Raw genomic sequence first — 22,494 nt, 5'->3', positions numbered from 1 at the left:
TAATAGAAATAGATCAATTTGGTAGCTAAATAAAGCTACCTCAGGTAGGTAAATAAAGCTATGTAGGTAAATCAAGCTACGTAGCTAAATCTAGTGATTGTACCAGACCTGATCGGATACCCTTGTACTTCAACAAGTTCTAGCGATATCGCTACCGACGGAAAATTATCAAAATGGAGTTTAACATTTAGTTTGTGATTAAAATATCAATTTAGGACACAATTATATACCATTTATGGAGAAAATATCCCAAAAAATCGAGTTTTTAGAAAAAACTGAGAATTCACCATGGATCGGACATTGTTCACCATGCATCGGACAGATGGTATGGAGACCGGAAAAATATCATACCTTTATCACAGTGCTTTAAAATCCTTGATATGGATATATTTTCATCTTTTATCTAAGAAATAACCATCAACTTTAATTTAATCGACGATATAGATAGTTTTCGATTGACCAAGAGTTACTTCCCGTTGGCCGCCATACTGGAGGTCCAAATGCTCATATTCCTTCATTGTTCAACCAATTAAAAATTTTCATATTTGCTATTCTGAATTAGAAATCATTATTTTTCTGAAGTATATAAATTTTTGGAAGCCTCCTTTATTTAGAAAAAATTATTTGATAAAGATTTTCCACCAAATATTTCTGCTATATTTTCTTAAACTTGGTAAGACAAAGAGGGAAAATCACTGAGTCGACCTCCAATATGGCGGCCAACGGGAGGTAACTTTCGCTAAATTCAGGCCTATCGAAAACTATCTATTATTGCACAAATGTAGAACGATTCTAGAGACCTCACTCTGCCTTAGAATTGCTTTAAAATGCTTATAATTCCGTAATTCATGCCTTTTTCTCATGGTTTATCATACTCTGGTTTTTAGAAATAAATTGAGTAAAATTCCAGATGTCATATACCGATAACCTGTATTTTGACTGAAAATATAGAGTTTTTATTTTCTTTTTCCGCAAAAAAACAGCTGTCAGCTGGGTTCTGTATGAAAATGGTAGTGCTTACCTTTGCATCGATAAGTGCCCGATACATGGTTAATTTGTGTCCGATGTACGGTGAAATTGGCATATTAGTAAAAACCAGCTCTAATAAGAATTAAACAAACATTGAAGTGAAATTTCTTTATAATTTATGTAAAATTACCAATCCCTGACAAAATTCACCAAAGTCCGACTCGTTCCATGGAAGTCGAATTTAAAAGAACGAAAACTCTAAAAATTGCAAAATCATAAATTTCGGGTTATTCCCCTTTGATGATGTAAAATATGATGTAACTTCAAGGCCATTTGCGGGGTATTTTTATCACAACATGATAAACACAATCGGTATCATAAAAAAATTTAAATCTTCATCTTTATGACAGAAACAAATAAATATACAGAACTCTTAAGTTGAAAGAGAGTTTATTGCCTAAAGTTGTCCGAAGCAAGGTATGTGTCCGATGCATGGTGAACTCACCCTAAGCTCATAGAATAGATAATCTGTATTGTGACATTTCAATCAGAGAAGGGATTTTGTTTTAAATGACTCTCCCGGTCTTTTTAGATTGTGATTTTATGACACTGACTTACAATTTGTTTACATTACAGATTTATAATAGATTGGAATGTAAGAGTTATTTCTAATTGGCTGCTATACTGGAGGTCCAAATGCTCATATAGATGAATCCACACTTTTTAAAAGTTATGTCCCAGACTCCCTTGGCCGCCATCAGGCATCTTAGGGGATGAACCCATAGAATCCTCACAGTACCCTTTGTAGTTTTCAGGTTTGTAACTTTGTCATTTTACTGGGAAAAAATCGTTGAATTTTGTATACTGATTGCCCCATGTTGGGGCTAGCCACACATCCAAAGAAAACAATTTAAACACAGTGGATTCATCATAGCCCGCCCAAATGTTTGGTAGCATAAAGAGGAGAAAGGTTGTTTCTTTCCCTTTTGACCTTTTGGTTGACCCCACAAAGGGAAACAACTTTTGTAAAGTGTGGATTGGTCTATTCCTTCATTGTTTAACCAATTTAAGATTTTTATATTTGCCACTTTGAATGAGTAAACATTATTTTTCTGAAATATATAAATTTTTGGAAGCCTTCTCTTAAAATTGAAAAAAAAAAAAAAAAATTAGTGAAGATTTTCCACCAAATTATATTTCTGCTGCCATCCTCTTATACTTGATAAGACAAAGAGGGAAAATCACTGAGTCGACCTCCAATATGGCGACCAACGGGAAGTAACTCTCACTAAATTTAGGCCTATCGAAAACTATCTATTAGAAAATAAAATGCAATGTTCTCTTGATGGCGCTATCCTCATTAAGTTTGATTAACGTCGCATAAGGGTTGTACCGTTTAATATATATTATTTTGTTCATTATATGATTTCTCTGTAGCATAATATCTTACCAGCAAAGTATCATATGTTGCCATATGCAAAGTATAGAATTTTAAATACTAGGATAATCTTTATAACCTTCATGATTCTTATATGATATGTTCAGTGAATTTGTACACATGTAACTTTGTAGATGAAATAAAAGATGGATGTATTTGACTTGAGCAGTCAGGAGGAGTTCTCTCCCTTGAAGCCTCTCACAAAACGAGCTCGGAGAATCTTTGATAAAGCCAGTGATGTCACTGTTTACCATGGGAACCAAAATACCGAGACAGATGACAAAGAAACATTGGACAAAAGTCTACATGACAGGAACCCAGCTGGTTTTGTGAACTCTGAAAATTTATCAGGAGGAAATAACCCACATTCTTGTATTGATGAACTTGGTGTGAAAGTAAATTCTGAGATGAAGGATGAGAAGTTAGAGAGAGACTGTGGTAAACCTGTGTATATTTACAGTCAGGAATTGATTCAACACTGTGATGCAATGCCTAAAATTATCAAAAGGGTAAAATATGTGTTTTCATTTGTTGATTTATTAAGTCCTGTTGAAAGCTTTAAAAATGATAAACATGAGTACATCTGTCTGACTTATTATCTGTATGTTTTTTTTTCTTTTCAGGCGAGTATGGTTCACAGTTTAATTGAAGCTTATGGATTACTTCAGTTTATGCAGTAAGCCATTCATAACAAACTTAAAAGCATGTCAGTTTAAACAGTTGAGATTCCCAAAACAATTATAAATGTTCTTTTTGTAATTTACATTGGAAATGGTAGGATATTAAGAGACAAAGTATATATTGTTTTCTCCCTGTGGGTTAAAAAAAGGAAATGCTGATCTGCCAGATAATGTTCAGTTAAGATTTTTAGCACACCTGAGCCAAAGGCTCAAGTTAGCTTTTCTGATCACATTTTGTCCGTCGTCCGTCCTTCCGTCTGTAAACTTTTCACATTTTCGACTTCTTCTCAAGAACCACTGGGCCAATTTTGACCAAACTTTGTACAAAGCATTCTTGGGTGAAGGGGAATTTAAATAATTAAAATGAAAGGCCAAGTCCCTTCACAAGGGGAGATAATCAAGAAAAGACAAAAATAGGGTGGGGTCATTAAAAAATCTTCTTCTCAAGAACCACTGGGCCAGTTAAGCTGAAACTTATGTGGAAGCATCCTGGGGAAGTGTAGATTCTAAATTGTTCCAGTCATGACCCCCGGGTGTAGGGCGGGGCCACAATGGGGAATCAAAGTTTTACACAGAAATATATAGGAGAAATCTTTGAAAATCTTCTTCTCAAGAACTACTGGGCCAATTAAGCTGAAACTTACGTGGAAGCATTGTAGCAACCTCTAATGATAAAACGCCGCTTAATGATAGAAATAGCAATAAGCGTTGCAATTGCAACGCTTAATGCCATAAATTATTGCATTAATAGCTGACATCATCAACCGCTAATGCTAAATCGCCGCTTAACGATAGAATTATATCATTAAGCGTCACAAATGCATTGCAACATCGACGCTTAATGAAACAAGCAAATATCGACATATTCGACGCCTAATGATACACATTTGTGTATCATTAATATGGAGGTCGCATTGCAGTTGCAACCCTTAATGATATAAAATTTAGAAATCGCTTGTAATATCTAAGAGAAACACACATCCACCTTTCCTGAACAATGAGATATCACTTGTCAAAATGTTTATATATATACCTTTGTGCTATATAAATGGTTATTATTGAAGTTTTACTGTGTTTTCTATCTATTCAAGGGAACTTCTTTAAGCCCCGGATGTTCAAAGAGACAGATAGTTAGAAGAAAGAGATACAAACAAAGGGATAAATAAAATGATATTCAAGTCCTTTTAAAAGAACCATTTTTTTTTTACTAAAAATGCAGAACCAAACAAGCATTAAATTAAATTCCTTTTAATTTGATACAATGCATGATTTTAATACTCATCCTAAAATAAAATATATCAAAATATTCCAAACTTTGTATTTTAGATTTGATACAGCTTAACAAATGTCACTGTTAACGTTGCAGATATACGTATCGAGAAATAAATTTATAATTTTCACTTCAATTGTATTTTTAATCTGCTTCGGTTCTCCAAATTTCGATAAAGAGAGATATCAATATTGACAATTTCTTTTTAAGTATATTGAACACAAAGAATACAAATGAGTGCAATATATTGAATAATATATTATTTTGAGAAAAAGGTTCATTCATCTTTTATTTGTTATCAGTTTTACTTAAATACATTACTGTGGCATGATTATTTTAGAATCAATTTTGAAAACTAGTACATGTACGATTATATATCGTATATAATTATCAAATTATGAAAAACATGTCGAATGAAGTAGATGAAGCTGATGTTTTTAAAATTCTAATTGATGCATACTTCATTTTGTAGTATATTTGCCTGTCCGTCTGTCCTTCTGTCTGTAAACAATTTTTTTTTTCAAAATGCAACTCCTCCTGCAGTTTTGGTCTGATTTAAATATAACTTGGCACACAGAAGACTACTATAGATATTTAATTTCTGCATCGGTTTTTGATTTGTGCCTTAGTTACTAAAGATATAAATAATGTAATAAAATGCTACTTATCCAACTTTTTTTGTCTGATTTCAAAATAACTTAGCTCACATGTAGACTACACTTAAAGATATAGGTTTTTGATTTCGATCAAAGGTGTTGCTTTGGTTACTAAAATAGAAATTTCTGTGAAATTCATTCAAAATGCTCCTCCTCCTACAGCTTTAGTCAGTTTATGATATAATTTGGCATGCAAGTAAACTACACTGGCAAACACTATTATCAGTTTCGTGTTTTTTGAATTTGTTGATTGATGTTGCCATGATAACTAAAATTAAAAATTCTGTAAAATTTTATTGAACGCTATTACTACAGTTGTAGTTTTATTGCAATCTTGCCACAAAAATAGATTTAATTAAGGACTGTCATTCTATTGATTTCTTTATAAAGTTTTGAGCCCCAATTGCTCTCTTTCTTCCTTCATTTTAGTAAGTACAGACGAGTAGAGCTACAATCTCGACAGAGATATATATTTTTCTTTTGATATATAAGACTAAGTTTACATCTGACTAATATTAAATAAAATAGATTTGAATGGATAGTTTTTTTTCGGTACAAGGAAGACCCTTTCTATTAATGCCTGAACTAGTATTTATTTCTAGTATATTATTTTTTTTAGAAAAATGGTCCTGTTCCTAAAAAAGAGGCCAATGGGCCTTATAGGTCACCTGAGCATTATGCAACAACTTTCCAGTGATTGAATTTGATTCATGTTTTAATCCAGAAGCTATTGCATTCACAATTTTGAAATAGGCACCATTGATCATCATAACAATACATTTCGCTGTTGCTTAGTTTGTTTACTTAATACCCATAGGCAGGGTAGGGGAACAAAAATGCATTTCAAGTAATCAGTAATATTCAGCATGATCAGTAATGCCCCAATCACACATGAACCCCTGACCCTTAGGCCTAGATCAACACATTGCACAATTTTTGAAAAGGCACCCTTGCTTTTCAAAAATATTTGATAAATACCAAGGAGCAGATTTCAAACAATTCATCCACTTTCAGTATATAAGTACAGCCCCCCTTCCTTTATGGTACCCCTGACCCTGGGGCCTTGAAATTCACAATTCTGGAAGTTTAGGACCCTTGCTCATCATAACTACATAGGTAGTTCAACTGCTTAATACCAAGGAGCAGAAAAGAAAACTTTCAAAGATTTAGTGTATTTTCACTGTATAATCAATAGAGCCCCACCCTATCACTGGAACCCCTGACCCTGGGGCCATGGAATTCACAATTTTGTTAGAGGCACTCTTGTTCATCATAACTATGCACTTTTTTAGTTTATTTATTACCCAGTAGCAGAGAAAAAAGATTTTAAAAGAATTTATGTATTTTCACTATATAATCTATAGTATAGCCCCCCTTACACCAGAACTCCTGACCCTGGGGCCATAGAATTCACAATTTTGTTAGAGGCACTCTTGCTCATCATAACTATGCACTTTTTTAGTTTATTTATTACCCAGTAGCAGAGAAAAAAGATTTTCAAAGAATTTATGTATTTTCACTATATAATCTATAGTATAGCCCCCCTTACACCAGAACTCCTGACCCTGGGGCCATAGAATTCACAAGTTTTTTAGAGGCACTCTTGCTCATCATAACTATGCACTTATTTAGTTTATTTATTATCCAAGAGCAGAGAGGAAGATTTTCAAAAAATTCATGTATTTTCACTATATAATCTATAGACCCCCCCCCCCTTACACCAGAACCCCTGACCCTGGGGCCATAAAATTCACAATTTTGGTAGAGACACTCTTGCTCATCATAACTATGCACTTAGTTAGTTCATTTAATACCCAGGAACAGAGAAGAAGATTTTGAAAGAATTCATGTATTTTCACTATACAATCTATAGTATAGCCCCCCTTACACCAGAACCCCTGACTCTGGGGCCATAAATTTCACAATTTTGGTAGAGACACTCTTGCTCATCATAACTCTGTACTTACTTAGTTTTTTTAATACCCAGAAGCAGAGAAAAAGATTTTCAAAGAATTCATGAAATTTCAATTTATACTTATTTAGCCCCACCCTAATTGAATTCCAAAGTTTTCACTGTAGTAAATCAAAGTTTCAAAGTTTTTACTATAGCAAATCAAAGTTCCAAAATTTTCCCTATAAATGGTAAATTTAAGTTCTAAATGTTTACTTTGGTACTATAGTTAACTAAAGTAAACTTTAGTTTACTGTAGTATTTTTTTAAGGATGTGTTTGGATTTATTTACACCAGCCGTGAAATTATCCTATAAATTTTAGTTTGTCGTGCAATGTAACATCACCGACTTTCTCATCACAATAAAACAAAAAAAAAAAAAACGATCAAACTACGTTGTAGTTTTATGGAAGTTTTCAATTTAAGGAGAAGTAATGAGACAAAGTGTGTTTGTAAGCGTCGGGATGGGATGGGGAAGGGGTTATTTACATTAATAAATATTTTATGTTGGGTTAGGTAGGATTCTTCTCACATTTTTTGTATTTAAAAATTAATGAAATGTTCACAGAATCAAGAGGACAATACGTATTTGTGATGCTATCAGTTAGAATAGATTTGATTGTTTTATATTAGAGGCAAGGTCAGGTCAAGGTCATTACCTTTTTCGTTTTTAGGTCACCTGAGTCACTCAGGTGACCTATTGCTATCTGTTTTTGTCCGTCGTCGTCCGTCGTACGTCGTTCGTCGTTCGTCGTCAATCGGTCGTAAACTTTTGAACATTTTCAGCTTCTTCTCTGCAACCACTGAACCAATTTCAACCAAATTTGGCACAAAGCATCTATGGGTGAAGGGGAACAAAAATTGTGAATTTCATGATCCCTGCCCCCCTGGGGCCTGGGGGGTGGGGCCAAAACCACTAAAATTAATGCAATCTTCAAAAATCTTCTTCTTTACTCCTGGACATCAAGCAGTCAAACTGTTTGCATGATTGTAATCAGCATTGAGTCCTTTACCAAAATTGTGAAATTCATGGCCCTGGGGTCAGGGGTTCTTATACTAGGGCGGGGCTAAATAAGTATATAGTGAAAATGCATTATTTCTTTGAAAATCTTCTTCTCTGCTCCTGGGTATTAAATAAACTAACTAAGTACATAGTTATGATGAGCAAGTGTGCCTCTACCAAAATTGTGAATTTTATGGCCCCAGGGTCAGGGGTTCTGGTGTCAGGGTGGGGCTCTATTGATTATGTATTGAAAATACATGAATTCTTTGAAAATCTTCTTCTCTGCTCCTAGATTTTATATGATTTAACTAAGTATATAGTTATGATGAGCAAGAGTGCCTCTACCAAAATTGTGAATTTTATGGCCACAGGGTCAGGGGTTCTGGTTTTAGGGTGTGGCTCTATTGATTATATAGTGAAAATACATGAATTCTTTGAAAATCTTCTTCTCTGCTCCTAGGTTTTATATGATTTAACTAAGTATATAGTTATGATGAGCAAGAGTGCCTCTACCAAAATTGTGAATTTTATGGCCCCAGGGTCAGGGGTTCTGGTGTCAGGGTGGGGCTCTATTGATTATATAGAGGAAATACATGAATTCTTTGAAAATCTTCTTTTCTCCTGGATATTAAATAAAATAAGTAAGTACATAGTTATGATGAGCAAAAGTGCCTCTGCCAAAATTGTGAATTTTATGGCCCCAGGGTTAGGGATTCTGGTGTTAGGGCGGGGCTGTATTGATTATACATGTATAGTGAAAAAACATTAAATCTTTGAATAATTTCTTCTTTTCTCCTAGGTGAATTACCTATATAGTTATGAGCAATCCCTAATCTTCAAGAATTGTAAATTTCAAGGCCCCAGGGTCAGTTGTACCATAGTGGGGGGGGGGGGGGGGGCTGTACTTATGTACTGAAAATGAATGAATTGTTTGAAATGTGCTCCTTGGTATTAATAAAATATTTTTGAGAAGCAAGTATGCCTTTCCAAAAATAGTGCAATGTGTGGATCTAGGCCTAAGAGTCAAGGGTTCATGTGTGGTAGCGGCACTACTGATTTTTGCTGAATATTACTGATTAGTTGAAATGCATTTTTTGTTCCCCTATCCTGCCTATGGGTATAAAGTAACCAAACTAAGGAACTGCTAAGTGTATAGTTATGATGACCAAATTATAAATGCTATAGCATCTGGCTTAAAACATGGATCAAATTCAGTTACTGGGAAGTTGTTGAATAATGCTCAGGTGACCTATAAGGCCCAGGGGCCTCTTGTTTAATGATATGATTTGTATCTCTTGGAATAAGATACAAAATATTCATACTTGACATTCTCTTCTGATTATACATTGTTTTCAAAATGTTTTAAAATATAGGTACACCGAAAACTGGTGAGATAGTCCGTTCAGATGATTATCCATAAGGGTAATATAAGAAATATGAACCTTTGGTATCTTGTCCAAATGGATTGTAAGGTATCCTTATTTTTTGCGAGGAATTTTATTTAAGTACCTACTATTCAATGACAATCTCTTAAGAAAAATTATATATTTTTGAGGAACGGGTCGTCTGACCTTAACATTAAACCAGAAATCTCTGTCAAGACTGTAGCTCAACTGGTTCGTACTTATAACAAAGGATCAGAAAAGAAGCCATTACCATCAGACCAAATCTAAAGAGGGAGTAGCGTTTTAAAGGAATTTCACAGAAATTTCTATTTGTACTAATCATGGCAACCTTGTTCATTAAAATCAAAAACTGATGCACTATTTTATGTATCTAATTGTAGTCTACTTGTGTGCCAAGTTATATCGAAATCAAACAAAAATTGTAGGACAAGTAGTGTTTTAAAGAAATTTCACAGAAAATTTTATTTTTAGTAGTCATGGCAATACTGTTCATCGAAATCAAAAACCGATGAAATATCTTATGTATCTTTGTGTGCCAAGTTATATTGAACTCAGAACAAAACTGTAGTAGGAGTAGCGTTTAAAAAATGTTTACAGACAGACGGACAGCTAGACGGACGGGCGCATTGCTATCGCAAAAACTCTTCTATAGTCTCTGACCAGAAGAGCTAAAAATTACTGTTTCCAATAATGCGATCCCTACTTGTATTTAAAAAGATTATTTATTTATTTGATATATTTTGAAACTTTAGTCCCTTATTATGAATTTAACTTACATTTGAAAATTTCGTCTAGTCTTCGATTGCGTGAAAATTATAGCTAAACTCAATGTTCTAAAATAATTTTGAGAGGCAGAAAAGGAGATTTTTCATACACCACTATTCAGCCCAAAATATAGTCCCTGCTAGTTTTCAAATGCAGTTTACCATTTCTATTTCAAGTTGTATAATTATAAAGAAGAAAGAAAAATATGGTCTTTTAAACCTCTTACATCTAAATATATGACATATCAACAAATATACTTTGAATATTCTATCTAGTAAGAAACCAGAGAAGAACCCCTCTTAAGTTAAATATATCTTTGATGTTTTGGGGAAGATTAGGGGTTTTTTATTCTCCCTTTTTGAAGTAATTCCTCTATACTTGGAAAAGTTTGCCACAGACTTGCTTGATATGCAACTTACGTTTCTTTTTATCATCTAAATTACATGTGGTACCCAATGGTCTTAAAGTAACTATTTCTAATCAAAGTTTTGTTTTTTATACCGATAAAAAATGAAAATTAAATAAATATCATTGCAATAAAAAATCTAGCTCGTGTTTATTTTTGCCAACTAGACAGCACATAGAAAAACTTCTGTGTTTCTTTCTTTCCTTGTATTTGTGCTACTTTTTATGTATAGAATCAGATGAGCTTGTGACCATGTGGAATCGATTTAACATCTAATTATGTAGCACCAAGAATGCCATGCCTTAAGTAGCAAGAGTCCAAGCATGTCAAAGTTTTGTACTTTATGTTTGGAATAATTAGAAACAATAATGTCTTAAATTATTCAAAAGTTGTTAATTCTATTCCTAACCAGAAAGATTTCAGTCTGTCTTCACTGCAATTGTCAGTAAAGAATGATCTATTTCGGTATACATGTACCATTTATACTCGCCTGTTAGTGGTTTTTGCTTAATATAAGTCTAAAATTTAGACAGTTTTTTTTCACTCATGGCTGATGTTAGGTAGCAGACATGTCCCTAACAAAAAAAATACTAAAGAAAACTTCATAGTTTACTATACTTTAATATAATTAAGTAGAGAAGCAAAGTAAAAACTTTGGAACTTTGATTTGCTAAAGTGAAAACTTTGGAACGTCGCTAACAACTGTCAAAATGTACGATCCTCTCCCAATCTGGCCGTAGTTGCATGAGACGAGAATATTTTGTAGCTCATTAAAGTATTAACCAACGTAAGTAAAACATAGTCGGACCTTTCATGCGACCTTTCAATACCCATTCGCAGTGAACGAAATACTTCTGATGAATACTAGTATTAATAGAGAGGGTCTCTCTTGTACCGAAAAAAGAACTATTTTCATTTAAATCTATTTCATTTTAATATTAGTCAGATGTAAACATAGTCTTATATATCATGTATATCGAAAGAAAAAAAAATACTACAAACGAAATATGCGTCATTAGAAATACAAAAAATATTCAGCCTCTTCAACCTCAGTCAAAATGTATATTGTAATTTAATAAATACTAGAATTCAAAATTGATTCTAAAATAATCATGCAACAGTGATGTATTCAAGTAACACAGCTCACTATTAAAGCATAAATGAACCTTTTTACTCAACACAATATATATTATTCTGTGTATTACATGTACTTGTTTTCTTTGTTATATATCCTTAAACATAAGTTGTCCATATTGATGACTCTCTTTTTGGAATTTGGAGAAACGAAGCAATAGTAAAAATCACGATACGTATATCTGAGACGTTAACAGTGATATGTGTTAATTTGTATCAAATCTAAAACATATATATATATATATCTCAGGTCGACTATTCAAATCATTGTATAAATTTAAAAGGAATTTAATTGCTTGTTTACCTCTGTATTTTCAGTTTTAAAAAAATGGTTCTTTTAAAGGATTTGAATATCATTTTATTTATCTCTTTGTTTGTATCTCTTTCTTCCAGCTATCTCTTAAACACCCGCGGGTTAAGATGTTCCCTTGACTAAATAGAAAACACATGCAGAAAAACTTCAATAATTACCATTTACACTTGTATATATAACAAGGGCGTATATAAATATTTTGACAAGTGATATCTCATTGTTCAGGAAAGGTGGATGTGTGTTTCTCTTAGATATTACAGGCAATTTCTAAATTTCATATCATTAAGGGTTGCAACTGCAACGCTTAATGATACACAAGTGTGTATCATTAAGCGTCAAATATGTCGATATTTGCTTGTTTCATTAAGCGTCGATGTTGCACTGCATTTGTGACGCTTAATGATATAATTCTATCATTAAGCGGCAATTTAGCATTAGCAGTTGATGATGTCAGCTATTAATGCAATAATTTATGGCATTAAGCGTGGCAATTGCAACGCTTAATGCTATTTCTATCATTAAGCGGCGTTTTATCATTAGAGGTTGCTACAAAGCATCCTGGGGTAGTGTAGATTCTAAATTTTTCAAATCATGACCCCGGGGATAGGGCCGGGCCACAATGGGGAATCAAAGTTTTACATAGAAATATATAGGAGAAATCTTTGAAAATCTTCTTCTCAAGAACTACTGGGCCAGTTAAGCTGAAACTTATGTGGAAGCATCCTGGGGTAGTGTAGATTCTAAATTTTTCAAATCATGACCCCGGGGATAGGGCCGGGCCACAATGGGGAATCAATGTTTTACTATAGGATTAAACGTTCTTTTTGAAAAATTTATCGATGTGTAAACTCTTGACATTTTACTCACAAACTAAATAAAAGTGCGAAGCACTTTTATGTTAAGTTTGTGAGTAAAATGTCAAGAGTTTACACATCGATAAATTTTTCAAAAAGAACGTTTAATTCTTATAATTCCAATATCGAATTTTTAAAAATATTTAAATTATTTCTCTTTGAGGCCTCCATACAATCCCTTATTTCTGGACGGCGTAGGAATACATTTTACCGTTAAGGAACGTAATCGAGATGAATTTCGATAAAGTTCAACTTAAATTGTCAAAATAATCGATAAATAAACTTATAACAACTAATCGAATGTTGTTTAAGTCAACAAATATCGTAATTACGAGTTTACTTCAGAATAGTTCGTCTTTGACCATGGCCATGTTGACATAAACAACAACTCTCATAGCGAAAGTTGTAGACCGACGACGACTTCAATTTGCACTTGTTTATTCAAATATTGAGAAACAGTATAGAAAGTAAATATGAATTTGATGCTAATAGGGCAAGATTTTGAGGTACGTTTCTTTTCCCTGTCAAAACGATACAGACTGAGCCTATTTTCTACGTATTCATGAACGTTGAGACAGCGATTTTTTAAAATTCACACTCGTGATCGGACAGTGACATAAACATTTTCACGACGTCCATCAGTTCGACAGTCTAGTATGTTGCCAGTTTTGTTTAAGCCCTAATTAAATTTAAAGTTTCTTGTATTCATTATTTAGCCAGAACAGACCCAGAAATAACTGCTTTCATTGTCTATACGATAACCTAGTAGTGTCATCAAGAAAGTAGTTCTGATTGAAAGAATTTATCGATGTGTTAAAATTTTCTGGAACGTGTTCTCGTCCAATCAAAACACAGGAAATCAATAGATAAAATGAAGATTGGAATTATATAGAAATATAAAGGAAAAATCTTTGAAAATCTTCTTCTCAAGAACCACTGGGCCAGAGAAGCTGAAACTAATGTGGAAGCATCCTGGGGTAGTGTAGATTCTAAATTTTTCAAATCATGACCCCCAGGGATAGGGCGGGGCCACAATGGGGAATCAAAGTTTTACATAGAAATATATAGGAAATTTTTTTAAAAATCTTCTTCTCTACTGGGCCAGAAAAGCTGAAACTTATGTGGAAGCATCCTGGGGAAGCGTAGATTTCAAATTATCTAAATTATGATCAATGGGGTAGGATGGGGTCACAGTATGTATTACAAGGGGGAAATCTGGTAAAGAACAGAATGGCCAAAGCTTCTCAGGTGAGAGATGTGGCCCATGGGCGTCTTGTTTTTCTCATACCATTTAGAATGAAGCACATCCATGCCACCATTTTGATTATTTTATTGTCGTTGTTGTCAGGGTCACAACCCCACGTAGAGCCTCTGATCAGGAGATGACGGGATTCCACGCTAAAGATTACATCGACTTCCTGGCTTTACTCAGTAAACAGAGCGACGAGGAAAAATACGAAGAAGAGAGTGAACAGTATGGACTCAGTAAGCGTGTTTATTATCATTAGGTAACCTTCACATTTTATTAAACCCATAGTTTTTGAATTAAATAAAAAATTTCACTGGTCAAGTGGACCAGTGATTTAGTGAAATTCACTGGTCCACGCAAATATTCATTGGTCCATCACCATACATATTAAAAATCCTGAAAATTTTTAATTCCAATTAGGTATCTTAATCTACTGAATACTGGGTTATTTTCGCCCCATGTTATTTTCGCCCTTTCACACTTGCAAACAATTTTAGCCTGTTTTAAATTCGCCTGGTCATCGTTTTGTTAGCTCACCTGAGCCAAAGGCTCAAGTGAGCTTTTCTGATCACATTTTGTCCGGCGTCCGTCTAGCTGTCTGTCCGTAAACTTTTCAGATTTTCGACTTCTTCTCAAGAACCACTGGGCCAATTTCGACCAAACTTGCCACAAAGCATCCTTGGTTGAAGGGGATTCAAGTTTGTTCAAATAAAGGGCCATGCCCTTATTCAAGGGGAGATAATTAAGAATTAGTGAAAATTTGGTGGTATGTTTTAAAAATCTTCTTCTTAAGAACCACACTGCCAGGAAAGTTGAAACTTATGGGGAAACATCCTCAGGTAGTGTAGATTCAAGTTTGTTCAAATCATGTCCCCTGGGGGTAGGGCAGGGCCACAATTGCCGACCAAAGTTTTATATAGAAATATATAGGAAAATTCTTTAAAAATCTTCTTCTCAAGAACAGCAGAGCCATAATTGCTCATATTTATATGGAAGTATCCCCAGGTAGTGTAGATTCAAGTTTGTTTAAATCATGACCCCCGGGGGTAGGGCGGGGCCACAATGGCCGACCAAAGTTTTACATAGAGATATATAGGAAAAATCTTCTTCTCAAGAACAGCAAAGCCATAATTGCTCATATTTATTTGGAAGCATCCCCAGGTAGTGTAGATTTAAATTTGTTCAAAGCATGACCCCCGGGGGTAGGGCGGGGCCACAATGGCTAACCAAAATTTTACATAGAAATATATAGGAAAATTCTTTAAAAATCTTCTTCTCAAGAACAGCAAAGCCATAATTGCTCATATTTATTTGGAAGCATCCCCAGGTAGTATAGATTCAAGTTTGTTCAAATCATGACCCCTGGGGGTAGGACAGGGCCACAATGGCTGATCAAAGTTTTACATAGAAATATATAGAAACATTCTTTAAAAATCTTCTTCTCAAGAACAGCAAAGCCATAATTGCTCATATTTATATGGAAGCATCCCCAGGTAGTGTAGATTCAAGTTTGTTCAAATCATGACCCCCGGGGGTAGGGCAGGGCCAAAGTTTTATATAGAAATATATATGAAAATTCTTTAAAAATCTTCTTCTTAAGAACAGCAAAGCCAGAATTGCTCATATTTATATGGAAGCATCCCCAGGTAGTGTAGATTCAAGTTTGTTCAAATCGTGACCCCAGGGGGTAGGGCGGGGCCAAAATGGCCGACAAAAGTTTTATATAGAAATATATAGGAAAATTCTTTAAAAATCTTTTTCTCAAGAATAGCAAAGCCATAATTGCTCATATTTATATGGAAGCATCCTCAGGTAGTGTAGATTCAAGTTTGTTCAAATCATGACCCCTGGGGGTAGGGCGGGGCCAAACTTTTGGATTCAAACTTTTCAATAGTTAACCAATTACTACTTTTTCCTAGCCACAATGCTCGGGTGAGCGATGTGGCCCATGGGCCTCTTGTTTAAGAAATTATACCTTATTCTTTGAATTCGCCCAAATGAGGGTATGGTGAAAGGGGCGAATATTTCCCTGTATACAGTACTTTTTGTTGTATGATCCAATATTTGTTGTATGTAACTATAAATATTTATTGTCATCTGATTCATAAATATGTTTCACTTTTACTAATTAAAAGTTCATTAAAGAATAAATAATGAATAATATTTGTGCAAGTGAAATAAACAAAATAAGTTTATGGACTTAAACTTTATTTACCCAGTGTTCATATATTGTACATTTTACATCTTTACATAATCAATGCCTTGGGTTTTTACCCATTTTGTTTTGCAGTCACTGAGACTTCTAATGACAATGATACACATTTTGTAGTATTAAGCATTTTTTTTTAATTACAAACAGGGAAAATATTGTTTACATGTATTTGATTTTCTTCACTTTACCACTATCCCACTGAGCCACAAAGAGGTTGTCTCTGGTGTCTACACATAAACCATATGGACGCCATAGATCACAGTTATCAATGTAACGGAGGAACTGTCCGTCCTGATCTAGGATGTTGATACGGTGGTTGTTAAAGTCTGCTGTCAGGATCTGACTCTGGCTGTCTGTTGTGATGCCGACTGGATCAAATGATATCTTGTTAGTAGAGGGATGACCAGTGTATCTGAATCGGAGTTTTCCTGCCTGATTTACCACCACTACTGCACTGGCTCCATTGTCAGCCACACAGATATCCAGGTTCCTGTTCTCACTGATGTACTTAAGGTAGTTAGATGAATACAGAGGTTTACCTTCACTATCAAACTGAATGGTTTGTTTCTTTGTGGAGCCAGAGTAACGGACAACTTTTGTTTGGTTATAATCATCACTGAGCATGGTAACCAGTAGGTCACCAGAGGACGTACTACAGACATAGAAAGGTTTCCACCCCTGTAGTCTGATCACTTCCTGTATCTGCTCATTCTTCACCATGTTTACAGTTCTTGTATCAGGGTCAGTATAAAGTAGATTTCCATTCTTTGTCACTGCTATGTCACTAAGTTCATTCCCAGACTTGGTTTGGATTGACTTCAGTAGTTTACCCTTGATGTTGTAGAGTTTCAGGGTTTTGTCATTTCCACATGTCCAGATTTCTTCATCACTGAGACTGGTCACACTGTATAGTAATCCATACCCAGTGTTTATGGTGGTGTTGAGCTCTGGTTCATCAAGCAGTGGTTTGACTGGAGGACAGGATATAGCTTCTGGTGTCTCCGTTGTGTAGCCATGTTCTTCTGTTGTAATGGATAATGCTGACAGAGAACCAAACATTTGATGGAGTTGTTCTGTGTTGATCTGATGAGGTGAGAAACTTGGTAATGAAACATTGACCTGAGGAGGTAAACTTCTGAATTCAGCATTCCTTGATTTGTATGCAGAGGTTAGGGAGACATTATTGGAGTCCAGTATTTTCTTTAGATCAACTATGCACTGTTTTACTTCAGAAGTTATTTGTTTGATTTCATTTTCTTGTTTATTTAGAGCAGCCAGGTGTTTAGTTTTCATCTCATCAATTTCAGATTTCTGTTTGTTGACAATGACATTAATTTCTCTGTGCCAGTCTTCTCCATGTTTGGTGACAGCTGATGTCAGATTCTCATAATGTTTTTCCAAGTTAAGTTTTTCAGAGTTTAGATCTAATGAAATTTCTTCATATGCAGGATAGATTCTTTTCTCTAATTCTTGTAAGTCATTTTCTAAACCTTTTGTTTTGGAACCAAGTTTTTGCAGTGCATCTGTGAACTTATGCCCATGATGTTTATCAGAGGAGATGCAGGTAGAACAGACAGGAATGTCACATTTCTCACTGTAAAGTTCACAATGTTTCTGGGTGTGGTTTGGACATTTAGGGTAGTGAGGGGTAGATTTTCTGTGTTTGTATGGTACAACATTATGTCTTTTAGAAGAATCAGAGAGATGCTCCCCTACACAAGCCTTACACAGGTTAATCTGACAAAGTTCACAATGACTCTGTAATCCAGCGGTTTGACACAGGTCACAAAGGAGGATGTCTTGGGCACTGTAATGGGGGTCCATTATAGTATTCTTCTCACATGTCCAAGTCTATATGATGCTGTAAAATAAATTTGAATTCTGATATCTAAGTTTTATGCTTTAGGATATTCTTTTTTATGCTTTGTTTAATCAAAAATAAAAATATCAATCAATTGGTAAAAGTGAAAGATTTTTATAATATGATAATAAATTATGTGTAATGATGATGGTAAATGATTGCTTTGTGTAAGAAATTTTTATTAACTAAAGGATGAAAACCAGTTTATATAGAAAGGATGCTTGAAATTAATGAAAATGGAATGAAAACTAAAGAATGAGGATAATGAATAGATTTTGTTATTGTGGGGCTTTTTTTAATTAAAGGAAATTTCTATAGGTTTATGTTTAATATACATACTAAAAACTGTTTTTGTCACGTGACATTGTGAAAGAATATGTTTCTTAAGATCAGAGATTTTAAATAAAAAAAATTCAAAATATATTTATGCATGTGATTCTATTAAAAATTTAACATGGCTTACGTATTACATACAATTGTGATCTCAATTTTGACCTTAACATGATAAGACCTACAGTCAATGGACAAAAGTATTCGTCATTTTAATTGGCGTTGTGTTAATCGCGATGCCTCTTTCGGCTATTTTTTCACTTGCGCTATTTATAGAACAAACGAAATAGAATGAAACTTTCAATAAAGAGACTGGGGAAATTACGTCACGATTTTGTGACGTCATTTTGTCACTTGTGTGTCTGTAAACACTGGAAAACATCACTCGAAAACATGGGGCGAAAATCAGTTGAGTTGAGCACTGAGGTAAAAGAAATGATCGTAAAATCTGCAAACCACACTCCAAATAAAGCAGAACTGGCGAGAATGTTTGGTATACCAAGGTCAACAATCGTGAGTATTTTGAATAAATTTGACAGACTGGGTACTGTAGAAAACTTGCCGAGATCTGGCCGTCGACTTTTGTTTACAACTCGGGACAAGACGAAGTTAAGTCGCCTCGCTAAAGCAAACAGAAGGGACACTTTGACGGATTTAACAAACAAACTGAACGAAGGAAGAGGAAGACAATTTAGTGAGAAAACAGTATTTAGAAAATTACGTGAAGAAGGGTACAAAAGGAAACGTGCAAGGAAGACTATGGTGGTTCGATGTGTGAACAGAAAAAAACGGGTAAAATGGTGTCAAGAACGAAAAAACTGGAAAAGTGATAATGAATGGAAAAAATATATTTTTTCCGATGAAAGTCAGATTGTTATCGGGACAGATAACCGTGTGTATGTGTGGAGAAAGGACGCCGAAGCGAACAGTCCCCATTTGATTTGTCCGCCATCGAAAAGGAGGGTAACACTTATGATCTGGGGATGCATGTGTTTTGATGGTATGGGAACTATTGTACCTGTCGAAGGTAATATAAATGCACTCAAATACTTGGAAATAGTTGACAACAATTTATGGCCTGTAATTGCCAGACATTTCTCGAACAAAGACTATGTTTTCCAAGACGATAATGCTCCCGTACATAGGGCTCTCGTAGTGAAAAACTATATGACTGAAAATAATATTAACTGCACAGATTGGCCAGCTCAGTCTCCAGATTTAAATGTGATTGAAAACATTTGGTTAAAGATCAAAAGAGAGCTCAAAGGCATGTCCGCAACTATTGAAAGTCGCGATCAGCTGTTTGAGGCAATTAGACAAGTCTGGGAAAACATCCCCTTGGAATACGTCCACAGCCTCTACGCATCCATTCCAGATCGGATTAAAGAAGTAATCCGTATGAAGGGAAACCTGACCAAATATTAGGTAAGTTACTTTAATTTTAAGTATACAAATCTCCGTTTAAAACTTCCGTTGTGAACGTAAACAACGCGACGCCATTTTGAAAATGACGAATACTTTTGTCCATTGACTGTACATCGTCATATATATTCCTATATTGTTCCCTTTTCAATGGATTCAACTTTTTACTAAAACATTAACTTTAAAAATTTAGGTATAAGATAAGTTGCACAAAGAGATGTTTAATTAAATGATTAAATAATGGCTTACCTGTAAAATTCAACATGGCTCCCTATAGCTAACGACTGTCTGACAATCTACTTCCTGAGTCCTGTTCAGCAGAGCGAGCGTTCCCAAAATTCCTTATACCTCCAATAGTAATTTGGGCGAACGTTCGCTCTGCTGAACAGGCCTCTGGTGTCAGCCTGATGCTAGGTCATGTGATCTAAGCACCTGTATATGCTAAACCATGTGAATTAAATACCTGTATATGCTAGGTCATGTGATTTAAATACCTCTTCATATATACTATAGTTCTTTCAATAGACTTCCCATGGAAGAAAAATCACAATTGAATTTTTTTGAATTTTCATAAGTGCTGTTAAAGATACAATGAATTCTCACAGTAAGTTATATTGTAGTTGAATATTAAATCAAACATGAAAAACTTAGTTGGGGGGGGGGGGGGTACTGAGGGATAACATGGCACCCTGTTTCAGTTATTATGCTAGGGAAACAATTACAGATACAAGTATCTGTGGGAAAGAAAATAAGATTGTCCATGTCTCCAATAAAACCAGATTAAAATCCATGAAATGCATTCTATTCAGATTGGTAAATATGACATTTCAGTGCAGACATAAATATAACATTAGATTTTTTTTGGTCACTTGAGTCACTCTGTCTCACTCCACCATTTTTGTATGTTGTGCTTCATGTTTTAACATTTGGACATTTTCAGCATCGTCTTAGAACAGCTGAACCAGTGCCAATCAGATTTGATGGATAGGATCAACTGTAGAAGCACAAATTTTCGTGGGGATAAAATTTCCTTGATTTGTCATCAAAAGTAGTTTTGTGGGCAATTAATTTCTTTCTTTTGAAAGTAAACCTATTTCATGAGGGATTTAATATCATCTGAATATTTGTGCTTTTACAGTATATGTGAGAAACAAAAACTCATAATTTTATAGCCCCTGGGTCAAGGATTCTGGTGTTAGGGTAAATGCTGTGTTAAATATGTAGTGAAAAAGCTTTATTACTTTGAAATTTTGAAGGAAAAATATATGCTCCTTGGCATATTGGGCACATTGGAGGCAAACAGAGTAAAAGTTTTAATAAGCAAGGGAACAAGCAGTGGCAGTTTAGTGCTTTTAATTATGTTTAAAAAAAGTATATGCTAAATGATTATAAGATGTGTTGATAAAATATGGTTTCTTTGAATATCAACATTTAAGTGGCACATGAAACTAGAACAATGTCTCATGCTTTTCATCGGGTCATATACTGTACAGTATTTTTCAAGTGTAATATTAGTTTAGTAATGTTAAGGTCTAGACTAAGACAAGGTTACTTAAACTATCCCACTTAATATCCACAAAATATTCAGAGAGAATTGAGCATATTTTGACCTTGACATTTTTTTACTTTTTTTATGAAGCAAGTTCTATTAAAAAATTTTTTTGACCTTTTCAATTCTACTGAAAAGATAGAGGAGGTTTTATACAATCATCTTCTTATTGTTGTTGTATATAGTTTCAACCTATAGTTATATATTATGATCTATTGTCTTTTGAAAGATTTTTTTAAACAAAAGTGAGTAAAAACTAGCATTCAAGAAAAGGGGAAAGACATTTATCAATATTTTATACATATTCTGACCATTTCTTTTACCATTGTTCCTCCTATTATAGCCTATGACTGCCCGATCAATCGTCACGTTTACACATACGCTTCTTTGACCAGTGGGGCATCACTCAGGGCCGCTGAATGTCTGCTGGAGGGGCGGAGTCAGGTGGCAGTCAACTGGTGTGGGGGATGGCACCACGCTAAGAGGTAAAATACACCCCCTGAAGGAGCTGTTTTATGTAGTGTGTTTGTGTGCATATAAAAGTGGGAAATTGATAAGTCGTATTATTTGTTTGTTGTTTTACGTCCCTGTCAAGAATTTTCATGTAAACATGGAGAGGTTACACTTTGGAGGTGATGCATGAAATGTTTGTCCAATGCTTGGCAAACAGGGCCATTGAACAGTGTTCATGTGTCTAAGATCTTAGCTTTGGTTGCAAAACCAAAAAAGTTAATGGGTTAGAAATTCTACATTAGGTTTATACTGTTAGGGTCTTTGAAGAGCTCTCCGAAATAATTTTGATTTTATGTAAAACCTGAGAATTGTGCCTAAAATTAATTTCAGGAAGACAATTTAATGGAAACAATGCTGCAAAAGACAATTATTGAATATTGATCCTTTAGACAGTTTTTCTGTGCCTTGTTCATTCCTTTGATGTGACATGAACTTTGTATAAACCCTATATGGATAGCTGGATTAAAGAGGAATTTTTAATTTTTTTCAGACACACAGCATCAGGATTTTGCT

The 22,494-nt window shown here is 34.5% G+C and overlaps 2 protein-coding genes across 2 annotated transcripts; one reads left to right on the top strand and one right to left on the bottom strand.

Moving 5' to 3' along the window:
- Positions 1 to 1,575: 1,575 nt before the first annotated feature.
- LOC134278627 (histone deacetylase 8-like) lies at positions 1,576 to 22,490 on the top strand (the record flags this gene model as incomplete). The annotated part of the gene is made up of 6 exons (XM_062760926.1): positions 1,576 to 1,784; positions 2,542 to 2,916; positions 3,031 to 3,083; positions 14,194 to 14,330; positions 21,812 to 21,953; positions 22,472 to 22,490. Coding segments are annotated over exons 2-6 (714 nt in total), but the record flags the coding sequence as incomplete, so codon positions are not given.
- Positions 16,286 to 20,368, bottom strand: LOC134278629 (tripartite motif-containing protein 2-like). Its single transcript, XM_062760927.1, has 2 exons — positions 20,169 to 20,368; positions 16,286 to 18,167 (listed from the first exon to the last, which is right to left on the bottom strand). Exon 2 carries the CDS (start codon positions 18,128 to 18,130, stop codon positions 16,466 to 16,468), a length of 1,665 nt encoding a protein of 554 aa, XP_062616911.1. The 5' UTR covers positions 18,131 to 18,167; positions 20,169 to 20,368; the 3' UTR covers positions 16,286 to 16,465.
- Positions 22,491 to 22,494: the final 4 nt, after the last annotated feature.

The sequence above is a fragment of the Saccostrea cucullata genome, unplaced genomic scaffold, assembly GCF_032062105.1.
Source record: "Saccostrea cucullata isolate Sc308-1 unplaced genomic scaffold, CSIRO_AGI_Scuc_v1 ctg13322, whole genome shotgun sequence".
Lineage (NCBI taxonomy): Eukaryota > Metazoa > Mollusca > Bivalvia > Ostreida > Ostreidae > Saccostrea > Saccostrea cuccullata.
Note: the sequence above shows the minus strand (reverse complement) of the source record. Positions and strands in the feature narration are given on the sequence as shown.